Genomic DNA, 12893 nt, shown 5'->3' on the forward strand with positions numbered 1-12893 from the left:
GCCTCGAAATCTTGATCAGTGAGTTTATAAAATCAGACACACAGTCATCTACTGTATAATCCCACTGACGCAAAATATTCAGATTAGGTAAATCTAGAGACAGGAAGTAGATTTAGGGATGCCAATCAAAGCACAGGGAAAGGAGAAATGGTGGACAACTATATAATCTGTATGGTTTTTGGGGGGGGTGACCAAAATATTTTAGAGGTGATGGCTGTATAATACTGTGAATGTACCAAATGCGCCTGCACTGTTCACTTTGAAACGGTTAATTTAATGTAAAGCTCACCTCAATGAAAAAAAAACAAAAATACTGCAATTTCATTCATTCTCTGCAGAACTGAGACTGAGGCGTTTATGGCTCATGGAACCATTTGGAAATCTCATGCAACCCGGGGGCCCTTTCATCAGAAAATTTCGCACAGACCCTCTATTGTCAGTCTGTGGAGGTGTTTGCTGTTCAAAGCATTTGCCTGAAAATCCAGGTTCTAAGACAGAGGTCTCCACTGAGGAGCTAACACACAGCTGAGGGGTGAGGCAGGAAGCTCCGCCAAGGTCGGCAGTTATCCTTCCAAGGTCCATTTAACTTATTCTTTGTACTTTACTATTTCTTGTCACATGTTTTGTAATGTATGTTATTAGCAGAATGGGATAGTGATGCAATAAATAAATACACACCCATTTGGTGTGTGTGTTCAGTTTCTCATTGACAGGGTTGCACAATCAAAATCATCAGGGTGGTGGGGGGGGGGGGGGCGGCGGGGAACCCTGCTCTGAAGGACCAAGGGTGGAAGCCTGTGCATGGATTCTCAGCTAGATTCTGAAATCCAGTTGTTTTTGTACAAGTTTGCTGTTCTGATTAATGAGAACTATCTTAAGACTCATTCTCACATCTTCTTTTAAATGTAGAAATAGGAATCCTCCCATTTACATAGCTAAAATGAAAGCAAAAGTCATTTACAGCAAATGCTCCTTTTCCCTTACCCTCATCCCCTTCTCCATCCGTCTGCCCCCCTCATCAGTGTCAGTGGTTCCTGCAAGCACAGGGTTGGTCTGGTCTAGCCCCAGCCTGCAGGCTGCTCCCTCTGGGGCAATCTCTACAACTACTTCACTTTGCAAAACTGAAGCTTTGTAGCCGTTAAACAACAACTCCCCCTTTTTCCTTCCCCCTAGGCCCTGCTAACCAACATTCTTCTGTCCATTTCTTTAAATTTGACTACTTTAGACTACATATACCTCATATATGTGGAATTATATAGTGTTTGTCTTCTTGTAACCGGTTCATTTCACTTAGCATAATTCCCTCAAGGTTCACCCATGTTGTAGTGTGTGACAGGACTTCACTTCCTTACTGGGGCTGAATCATTTTCCACTCTATGTATGTACCATATTTTGTTTATCCAGTCATCTGTTGATAGACACGTGGGTTGCTTCCATCTCTTGGATGCTGGAACTAGTGCTTCTGTGAACTTGGGTGCACAAATATCTCTTGAGACTCTGCTTACAACTCTTTTGGATATATACTCTGAAATGGAACTGCAAGATCATACGATAATTCTATTTTAATTTTCTGAGGAACCTCCAAACTGTTCCGTAACTGTACCATTTTACAATCCCAACATAAGGATTCCAATTTCTTCACATTCTAGCCAACATTTATTTCATTTATTTTGTTTTTTCCTTAATATGTAATCACCATATCAATGGTGTAAGGTGATATCTTATAGTATTTTTGATTTGCATTTCTAGACAATGCATTTTTTTATGATGAAAGTTTAATTTTCCAAGGCAATATCAGAAATAATATTTGTAAGAACTCAGCACAGAGATAACTACTGGGAACACAACCCAAATGTATGGGTAAATCTTTCACAGACTTGAGCACAGTCTACATACCTGTATTAGACAAGTTGCCATTAGACTTAAATAGCAGGACAAGACAGAGAACACACACGCCTAAGAAACAAGCGTGTAAGAGAAATGAGGGAGTCCCACAGCCCATACACACCTGGACGCTGGGTGACCAGTGAGGCGGGGAAGGTATGCTGGATCATTACCATAAAAAGGGTTCAGGCCTTCCCTGATGGCTCAGTGGTAAAGAATCCACCTGCCAGCTCAGGACACACTGGTTCCCTCCCTGGTCTGGGAAGATCCCATACGCCTCATAGCAACTAAAACTCCTGTGCCACAACTATTGAGCCGGTGCCCAGGAGCCACAACTACTGCACCCACATGCCATAGCTTCTAAATGTGCGTGCCCTGGAGCCCATGTTCTACAACAAGAAAAGCCACCACAACAAGAAATCTGCACACCACAACTAGAGAGCAGCCCCGGCTCACCACAACTACAGAAAAAGCCTGACAGCAACAAAGACCTAGCACAGCCAAAAATAAAGCACAAAATCAAACATTTTTAATTAAAATTGTTTTTAAAAAGGAGGTTCCTAGTGGAAAGCAAATCATCAAATCTTAAAGTGGGATCAGCCTTAAAGATTGTCTTTTCCACCTCTATTTTTTGCAGGTGGGGAAAATAAGACTCCCCCAAAGGGAAGTGATTTTTCTCAGGACAGTACAGTGCATTTATAAAAGAGCTGGCCTTGCAATCCCGGCTCCTTGAGTTCCAGTGTTGACTATTGGTCCCTTCAGGAGATTACCAAATATATTCAGAAAGTCACAAGAATAAACGTGCTCTCAATGAGAACCAGATCTATTTTGGACCAATTCATCACTAGTACCTGAGTTACAGGAGCTACCCGGGGTTGACCAGTTACAAGTGAAAATAGATTGTGGTACAGCAGCTGATTAGTAAGACTAAAATCCTAACCCCAGACAGTGTCCCTCCTCCCCTCAAAGCCACACCTCTACCAGCGCAGGCTCAGCCTTGGGTCCTCTCTGTCCCCCTGGTGAGTTTCACAGTCAAGGCTAGTTCATCTGTGTAACACCGTATCTTCTTCGGTCCCAGTACCAGGGTTCTGCTGCTTTCTTTCCTAAGAATTATGAGTTAAGGCCTACTCAACTGTAATTTGCTTCTCCTGTAATTTATATTACACTGCAATAAAATGACAGAAGCATCTCAATTTTTCACTCTGATGACACAGCTGGAGACTCTAAGCAGAGATATTGGAGTTGCCTACGAAAGCTGAAGTTTGGCACCATTTCAAATTTTAAAGCCTAGATATAATTTCCTAATTTTTAGAAATAAAACCAATGTACATACCATAAAATAAGCATTTAAAGCTATGGACACCACAGAACAATAACTAAGAAGACACACATACGGCCAAAAGCACGTGACAAAGTGTTCAACATCACTAATTATCAGAGAAATCAAGTCAAAACTTCAATGAGGTACCACATCACAAAGGTCAGAAAGTGTGACATCATCAAAAAATCTACAAACAATAAATGCTGGAGAGTGTGTGGAGAAAAGGGAACCCTCCTACAGTGTTGATGGGAATGTAAGTTGGTACAGCCACTGTGGAGAACAGTATGTGTGTTCGGTCGCTCAGTCATGTTTGACCCTTTGTGACCCCATGGACTGTAGTCCACCAGGCCCCTCTGTCCATGGGAGTTTCCTGGCAAGAGTACTGGAGTGGGTTGCCATTTCCTTCTCTAGGGGATCTTCCCAACCCTGGGACTGAACCCACGTCTCCTGCATTGGCAGGCAGATTCTTTACCACTGAACCACCAGGAAAGCTGGATAACAGTATGCTGTTTCCTTAAAAAATTAAAAATAGAGCTACCATATGATCCAGCAATCCCATCCCTGGACATATATCTGACGTAAAACATACTTCTAAAAGATACATGCACCCCAATGCTCACTGCAGCACTATTTACAATACCCAAGACATGGAAACAGTCTAAATGCCCATTGACAGAGGAAAGTATAAAGATGTGGTATGTGTATGCAATGAAGTATTACTCAGCCATAACAAAAGAATGAAAAAATGCCATCCATCTGCAGCAACATGGATGGACCTAGAGATGATCACACTAAGAGAACTAAGTCGGACAGAAAGACAAATCTCACGTATGTCACTCGTATGTGGAATCTAATTTTAAAAAATAATACAAATGCACTTCTTTGTAAAACAGAAACAGACCACACTGGTTTCAAAAACAAACTTTCAGTTACCAAAGGGGAAATGTGGGGGGAGGGGTAAATTAGCAGCTTGGGGTTAACATACAGACACTATAAAATAGATAACCTACCGCAGAGCATAGGAACTCTACTCAATATTCTGTAACAAGCTATAAAGAATCTGAAACAGAATGAATATATGTATAACTGAATCACTTTGCTGTACACCTGTAACTAACACAACATCATACATCAACTACACCTCAATTGAAAAAAAAAAATCACCAAAGGTATCTAAATTTTCTTTCCACTCAAAAGCAGGGAGATGCATCAAGGCAGGAAAGAATAGGAGGGAAAGACAGTAACTGATTTCCAGAGACTGCTCCTCACAGTCCTGAGTTACCCTAAACTGGTGCTTGGCAAGCATGTCAAATGGTTGTTCTAGACAGCTAAAGTCAAGAAATCTAGTGTAGGTCTTGTTATTAATTAAAATGCACTACTCAATGATTTCACCAAAGTGTCTTTACCCCTTTACTTTCAACATATGAAAAATGGGTATCATAATAAGCTTTTGGAACCAGAACATTTTTCTCCTAAGAATTATATTTTCTTTCCTTCATATTGCTTTAATATTCATATCTATATTCTACATAAATTACTTTTCCAAATTATGAATCAATCCATATGCATCATGTAAAATGTTCAGATCTCTCTTATTTCCATTAAGATGCTTAATCTACTTTAGAATCTTTCTGCATTTTTACATTTATATGAGTAAAGTAAAGAGTATTTCTACAAGCCTCATATTTAAGCTGTATTTCTTTAATTATGTTATTAAACATAATAAACATTATGGGATGTTATATAATATGAAATAATTACATATCAATGTATTCAGTACTTTTTCAGTTATTTTTATGTAACATTGATATAAGGGGTTTTTTTGCACAAAAGACTGGTTTTATTGAAATAAATTTTACATGAGGTATGGACAGTCAATTTATGTAAAAGCCCTCATTTCCCCCCTTTTGAGATACATTTTCCATTTGGCTGTTATGTAACATATACTGTGGCATGAAATAAAATTCCAAAATCATTCACACAGTACAACTGATAAGTTTGCATTTTATTTGTAAAGTGTATAAATAAAAACACAACTGTTTGAGGTTCAATTAAAGTGACTTCTCACTTAACTGAGAAAAGAGGCTCTCCTACTCTTTTCATCTCTTAACCTACCTCTCAGAGTTTGCCTTTAAGTTCGAGCAGTGCTCTATGGAACCATTACTATGTGGCTTTAGATTGTTCTGCCTGCTCTATATCTGTTGAGAATAAAATATTTAGAAGTATGATTAAACCTATGAAGACAAAATATTGAGTGTCAGTATTAACCCCTTTGGTTTTTCAGATAAAGAAATAAAAATTGCCCACTTCTAGTCCTGATTAACTTCTGAAAAACCCAACTGACCTGACTTGTGCTGTCCAATATGGTACAGCTTTTTACCTTTAGCTATTTAAATTTAAGTGTAATTAAAAATTTGTTCTTCAGTCACACCAGACATTCTTCAAGAGCTCAAGAAGCACATACATCTGTCAGTTACTAAATTAGACAGCACAGATACAGAGCCCTTCCTTCACAGCAGCAAGTTCTACTGGACAGTGTTCAGCTAGACCACAGAGGGGTGGATTGATATAAACATATATGAATATATGCAATTTTTCCATCTTAAGTCACAAAAGTTACTTGTTTAAACATATCTTCAACATATTCACAATCTTGTTTATTTTAGCTCAAGATAATAGTATAAAAATAGATATTTGTCATGTTTGGGAACACATGTAAGAATTAAAGATTTTAAAATTAAAAAAAAAAAAGATATTTGTATAATTTCTCCAAATCCTATAATGTGATATCAAAGTTCAAAGCCCTCTAATGAACTCCTTCTTTGCCCATGTAAACTCAGTCTCCTCTGCTCTCTCTGGACCACAGTGGCTCACCTGTGAGCAAACTCTTCCTGAGGCACCTGCAGGGAAGCCTTGCGGGGGACTGATTCCTCATCAGTGTGGACTAGTCCTTCCCGCTACCTTATATGACCATCTTGGAGGACGGGTCCCCAGAGACAATGCCTCTGCTCTGTGCTCCAGCATGCATCCTGGGACCCCAGGAGGCCCACTCGTGGCAGGCTGACCATCCATGGAGGCCCCACCAGGCTTCCCTTGACCAGCCAGGTCCACACGTCCTCCACTAGAGCCACCAGGGCACCATCTGAGCCCAGTGCCTGGGCAGACAATCCAGCCCGTCCTTCTACCTTCAAGGCCCAGATTATACCTAAAGTCTTTCCTGAAAGCCTAAACTTGGTAAAATACAACTTAAAACATACGAAAATAACAATGTATATAAACCCAAGGAAAACCGTCCTCAGTAAAAGAAATGATGCATTAAAACTCTTTCAAAATAACAAAATAAACTCTCATCTGACTAATTCAATATAAATACTCTTTTCAACACCCCTTTATCCCTGGATCTCCGAAAACAATGCAGTCAACTTCAAAATTTGGTCTTTTAAGTGATAATTTTTTAAAATAACATATTTTTTAAAACATTAAATGTGTATTATTTGGAAACAAGTAAATGGAAATGAACCTTTAAATATCAATATATAAACCCATTTATCGATTCTCCAGTCCACAGAGAGAGGTATTCACATATTTGAAATTTGAAAATCATTTTTCCTAACAACTATGACAGTGGTTTCTAGACTTTGCCTTTAAGCCCAAGCTATTATTCCTCTATGACATCCCACAACAGGAAGATTTACAGCTCCACAGGTCAGGAAAATTCTGTAGTCTTCTGATGGATGGCATCAAAGCTGAAGGCTGAAAGATACTTTGGTGGTATAGCTGGGAATAGATTCTGCAACAAAAAGAAAAAAATATACTCAACCACTCCACATCTTATTATGAAGTGTAACTACATCAAAATTAACTACATCACCATTAAGTCAATCATGACAAATGTGTAGTCATGCTTTAGAGATATTTAGACCTAAGATAGAAGAATGCATTATTTAAGATTGATTTTTAACTTTTAAATTTATATTTTTCTTCTTTTTTTTTCTGCACTGTGTCTTTGTTGGAGCACACAAGTTTAGTTGCTTTGTGTCATATAGGATCTAGTTCCTCAACCAGATATCAAACCTGTGTCCCCTGCCTTGGAAGGCAGATTCTTAACCACTGGACCACCAGGGAAGCCCTGAAGATTAACTTATTATTAATTCTCATTCTTTTGCAATCTTTACAACCACCTTACACAAGCTACATCATACCGGAAACTGTATGAGCCTAAAATAATAAAAGTTGGTAAAATAGAAATATATAGCTAAGAACTATAGATGCCAGGTAGAAGGGATATGGTTTATAAGAGGAGTCTGGGCTATTCCTAAACCAAGCACCATCTTATTAATAATCATTTTATCATTTCTGCTCTTCCCACTGGTTACTGCACACCCTCTCTTCACAGCCAGATTTTTTCGAAGGCTGGTCTATACCAATGGTTCTCAGACTCAAAGCATCAATATCACCCGGGAACTTCTGAGAAATGCACATCCTCAGGCCCCACCCCAGACCTGATGACTCAAAATTTCTGAGAGTGGAGCCTGTAGCTGATTCTCATGTTCACTAAAGTGTGAGAACCAGGGAGAGGCCTCACTTCTTCACCATTCTTGAATCGTACAAGGTTGGACATCCTCACAGACTCACTAAATCTACTTTTTAAAACAAATTTATTTATGTATTTATTTTGGCTGCACCCTGCGGCATGTGGGATCTTAGTTCCCTCACCAGGGATTGAACCCTAATCCCCTGCATTGGAAGGCAGTCTTAACCACTGGGCCGCCAAGGAAGTCCACTAAATCTATCTTCTCCTTACAGTGATGAACTCTCTAACTCAGACATTAGTCTGAAAGGGAAGCAGAGAAAAGAGAGAAGACAGCACGATGAAGAAGAAGGAAACTTAAAAAAATTCAAAGCAAGTCTTAACCACTGGGCCGCCAAGGAAGTCCACTAAATCTATCTTCTCCTTACAGTGATGAACTCTCTAACTCAGACATTAGTCTGAAAGGGAAGCAGAGAAAAGAGAGAAGACAGCACGATGAAGAAGAAGGAAACTTAAAAAAATTCAAAGCATATGTCCAACCACATCTAGGTTGATCTATTAAGAAATCACCATTTTTGTAGGTCAAACACAGCTGAATATTGGCAATATCATTTAGTTCAACCTAATATGAATATATGAAGGATGTGTGAGTGTGAGCATGCATGCTCAGTCGCTCATTCACGTGTGACTCTTTGCGACCCTGTGGACTGCAGCCCACCAGGCTCCTCAGTCCATGAGCTATCCCTGGAAAGAATCCTGGAGTGGGTTGCCATTTTCTTCTCCAGGGGATCTTCCCGACCCAGGGATTTGAACCCACATCTTCTGCATCTCCTGCATTGCAGGCAGATTCTTTTACCGCTGAGCCACCGGGAAGCCCATAAGAAGGATAGAATTATGATAATTATTTAGAAATAAACAAATGGATTCAAAATCTATTATCACTGAAGTTAACTTTTAAAATCAAACCATTTTTATTCCTGGCCACATAGATGGAAAGATTAATACCTATTTTCTTTAATCCATTCTTACATTTTTATATAATAGCAGTATAACAGGATTATGAACAAACGAATAAAATACAAGAAAGTTTTCTGTAAGAGGAAAATTATACAACCCTAAGATAAATTTTGACAAAATAAATGGTTCTGGTATTTCAGTTTCATGTTTCATATAAATTTCTAATTTATTTCATAACACTTCAGGATTCAGGATTAAGGATGGACAAACACATGAGAGGTAACTGTATAGAACTTTTCTTATTTTAACTGGAAAAATTTTACTTTGCCAATAAATGGTATTTTTCATTAATATCGTGAGATACCTGAATATCTGAATGTGACTTATCATCTTCAGATACCTACTAACAAGGGAGCAGTAAGCTCACACGTATAATACTTTCTGAGAGTGACTGAGGGAACCTGTCTCCAAGTGCTTGTCTTCAGAGTCACGGGGCCAGGGCTACATCCTCCTTAAATTCACATGCACAACATCTTTCATTCAGGCCTGTATCCAGCTTACCAAAAAAAAAAGAGAGAGAGAACTGGAAAAATTAAGAGATAACTTGTGGGGACCTACACTCAGAAAAGGAAAAAAAAAGAAGAGGCAGCAAAAAAGAAGAACAAAGACTCAGTTCAGTTCAGTCGCTCAGTCGTGTCCGACTCTTTGTGACCCCATGAATCACAGCACGCCAGGCCTCCCTGTCCATCACCATCTCCTGGAGTTCACTCAGACTCACATCCATCGAGTTGGTGATGCCATCCAGCCATCTCATCCTCGGAACGAAGACTAACTGATGCCTTTCCTTGAGTCTATGTTTCTGAAAAGAGGAAGGCGTTCTAAGGCTTCTGGAACACTTTGGAAACAGCCACTGGGAAAAACACTTCCGCCCTTTCTTGAGGTACTGTGACTGCCCTGTTCCTCTGTGTCATTTAGTTATGCGAAACCAAAACTAAACGCATCTACTTACTAATCTGCCAGGTGGCTCTAGTGGTAAAGAACCAGCCTGCTAGTGGAAATGTAAGGGATGTGGGTTCGATCCCTAGGTTAGGAAGATCCTCTGGAAGAGGGCATGGCAACCCACTCTAGTATTCTTGCCTGGAGGATCCCCATGGGCAGAGGAGCCTGGAGGGCTGCAGTATGTAGGGTCGCAGAAGAGTCGGACACGACTGTGACTTACCATACATACACTAATCTGTCATTTTCTTTTTCCTTTTGTGATATTCTATAGGTGTACTTTGATTTATATAAGAGATGACTTTTTAAAAGTTAAATTTAAATGGATTTTGACATGGAAACCTCTGTTCTATTAATTAAAATACTATTTTATCAATATCATTTCATTACGATCCCACAGAAAGTTAGTAACGCAACCTTCACATTTTAAGTGTATGTTTCCCAGCTTCTCTGTCACATGGTTGAGGATGTATTAAGCAGGCTAACACAGTAGGAAATTTCGATTATTTAACGAAAGGAAAGGTATCTCTCTCTTTTTCTTTTTTGGTAAATAGAAAATAATTTACAAAGTAACCTGCCCCTAACCAATCAAGTTTTCTTTAGTTTGGTTTACAGCAATAAATGTGTTGCATAAGTGATTGGAATTCTATACACTCATGTTAAATAATTTTAAATATGAATAACCTACCTCTTTCTTTAAGATCTTCAATATAGGCTTTCATAAATTCTTTATCAAAATGTTGGCGATCTCGTTCACTCTCCATTTCATCGCCATCTTGACACTGGGTATTCTCAAGAGGATTGTCCATAAGACTTACAAATCTATTCAAGAGAATATGGAAAATACCACCACTTTCACCTGTGCATTTGTAATTGTGCAAAAATCTCAGAAGTCAACCTTTGTGGCACTAAATCCCAATTTCTCACTTCTTCTTGGAAGTCACAGCTGACCACATAATAACAGTGTCACCAGTGGAATTTCACTGTTCGGTAATCCAGTAGGATTACTGGATTCAGTTTACACCAGACTGTGCAGAAGCTTGTTGGGAAAATGAGAGGTACTTAGCCACAGACAGAGGACAGTGGGCATGAGGTGAACAATAACACTTAACCTCTCCATCAGATATGATGCCTTACTATGTTTGATATTACTCCCAATTAGTGACAGCAAACTCTTAAAATGTTGTGGCTATGTTGAAAAGGACTCAGATGAAATCCCCATCAAAGAAATAGTTAAAGTACGGACTACTGTGACAAAAAAAAAAAAAAAGAAGCTAAAGGAGACAAGCCAAAATGGCATTTGACCTAATTTCTTCACAATTTTGAAAGATCTTTTGATGTGAAAGATTCTACAAATATATCTACTCAAAATAGGAAATCTTTCAAACAGTCTTTGGTTGCAATTGTAGGCCCTAAGTCTTAGGGAATTTAGTCTATTGTCTTTGGTTTGTAGAAGAGATGTTACATACCTATATTACAAATACACATATATGTGTATATATATGATATCAGCCACATAGCTGCTAGCTTCATATATATATACATCCCAGTTAATTTTCCTTTTAACTTTATTTCATAGCTAAATATGGGGAAAGCAAAAAGGCTTTACTTCTTATATATATAGATCCATTTAACTTTTCATTTGCAATTTCTTTCATTGAATTTTTATCACTTTTTTTAATCCAAAAATAAGACATATGACTATATTTTATCATCCTTCATTTTTTATCAAAGTAATCACTGTACATATCTTAAAATTTGAATAGCACAATGATACTTTTTTATGTAAAGCAGCCCTACCCCTTCGCTCCTCTCCCATCTCAAAGAAATTTGTCATTGGTCAATCACTGTTTTTACTGAATCTATTTGGAATTATCTTTTACCATGGAAAAATACTTTAATGTACTTTTATAATACTTTAATGTATCCTCCCCTTATATTCAACTCCTTCTATATCCCCAATTTTTATCTATACTTTTCTTTTTTCAACATTTCATTATGCAACTTTCTCAAACATTCAACAAAGTTGAAAAATGTTACAGTGAACACCCCTGGGCCCACTCCTAGGTTCCACATTTAACATTTTACTGTACTTGCTTTATCACATACCCATCCACCGATCAACCCACTCCTCTAGCCACCCATCAAGCCATCTGATTTTTTGAAGCATTTCAAAGCACATCACAGACATTGTGTAGTTTTACATTGTTAATGTCAACACCATCCACGTTCCGATCTGTAACCACATTTAACTTTTCTATCTTTTTTGCAGTGTGATTCTAGAATTGAAAACCAGTTTATAACATTTATATGTTTGTGACAATTATCTGGTAAGTCTTACAGACACCTTCGTATTTTGAAAATGAGACAGCAAAATGTTGTCTGGGCATCTTTATATGCAGACAGTGTTTGCCCAGTGGACAGCCCCGCTGCAGCTGACCACTAAAGGAGCAAATCAGTCCCCTGGGGAATCTCCAAACACGAAAGTCCAGGGTCATTCCCTCAGGGCCTCCCTAAAGCAAACCTCACACTTTCGATCAGTGGGCTGAGTGATCTGCCCAGTGAAATCAAGGAAGAGATCTGGAAGGCAGGGGATCACCCGTTTGTATGACGCTTTCCTCTTGCTCCTTCTGTTTTTAGCACCACGACTCAGCCTATACCTTCCATACCTGGAATCCGACTACCACGCATCTTTGGAGTCCTCCAGGATATGGTTCGTCTCTCGGTTTGCTCTCTGAGCTTCGGCCTATTTCATCCCATTTCCATCAGTCACCAGTGTGCCTCTGCTGAGTATCTCCCAGAAATGTATTGGGACTTCTCATTCTGTGAGGGCCTTAGCTGCTTCTTTCATCATTGTGGGTCTATACGTTTTTTTCCCCTCATTTTAAATGGGGTCTCAAGATGGACAGGTGTTAAATACATCATCATGTATCTATCATTGTTATCATCATTAACATGGCAATTCTCATTCATTTTATAGCTTCCTTCCTATATTTAATTTGTGGCTTAATCCAGATTCCTTTTTATATGTTACTTATGATTTTATATGTATTTATCTATGTGTGTGTGTATTTGTGCCCTGGGCACATATCCCTCTGGGCCTTCAGCCAGCAGGTAGCATTTATCCAGAAATCCCTTGAGCTATACCTCCCCATGCCATTGGCCAAAGACTTCAAAATTCCATATGAAAGCACCAGAATTTCT

General features: G+C 38.8%; 1 protein-coding gene across 3 annotated transcripts in view; it reads right to left on the reverse strand.

Annotated features, from left to right (window-relative positions):
* Window positions 1–4921: 4921 nt before the first annotated feature.
* LRRC2 (leucine rich repeat containing 2) overlaps window positions 4922–12893 on the reverse strand; it is a 37694-nt gene continuing 29722 nt past the window's right edge. For 2 of the 3 annotated variants that reach the window (XM_052647315.1, XM_052647239.1), the window contains exons 8-9: window positions 10378–10511; window positions 4922–6995 (exon numbers count right to left, since the gene is read on the reverse strand). In XM_052647315.1, the coding sequence (XP_052503275.1) occupies window positions 6946–6995; window positions 10378–10511 (184 nt within the window). In that variant the 3' untranslated portion in view covers window positions 4922–6945. The remainder of the gene's footprint in view (window positions 6996–10377; window positions 10512–12893) is intronic. The other variant, XM_052647169.1, reaches the window with a different exon arrangement.

The sequence above is a fragment of the Budorcas taxicolor genome, chromosome 1, assembly GCF_023091745.1.
Source record: "Budorcas taxicolor isolate Tak-1 chromosome 1, Takin1.1, whole genome shotgun sequence".
Classification (NCBI taxonomy): domain Eukaryota; kingdom Metazoa; phylum Chordata; class Mammalia; order Artiodactyla; family Bovidae; genus Budorcas; species Budorcas taxicolor.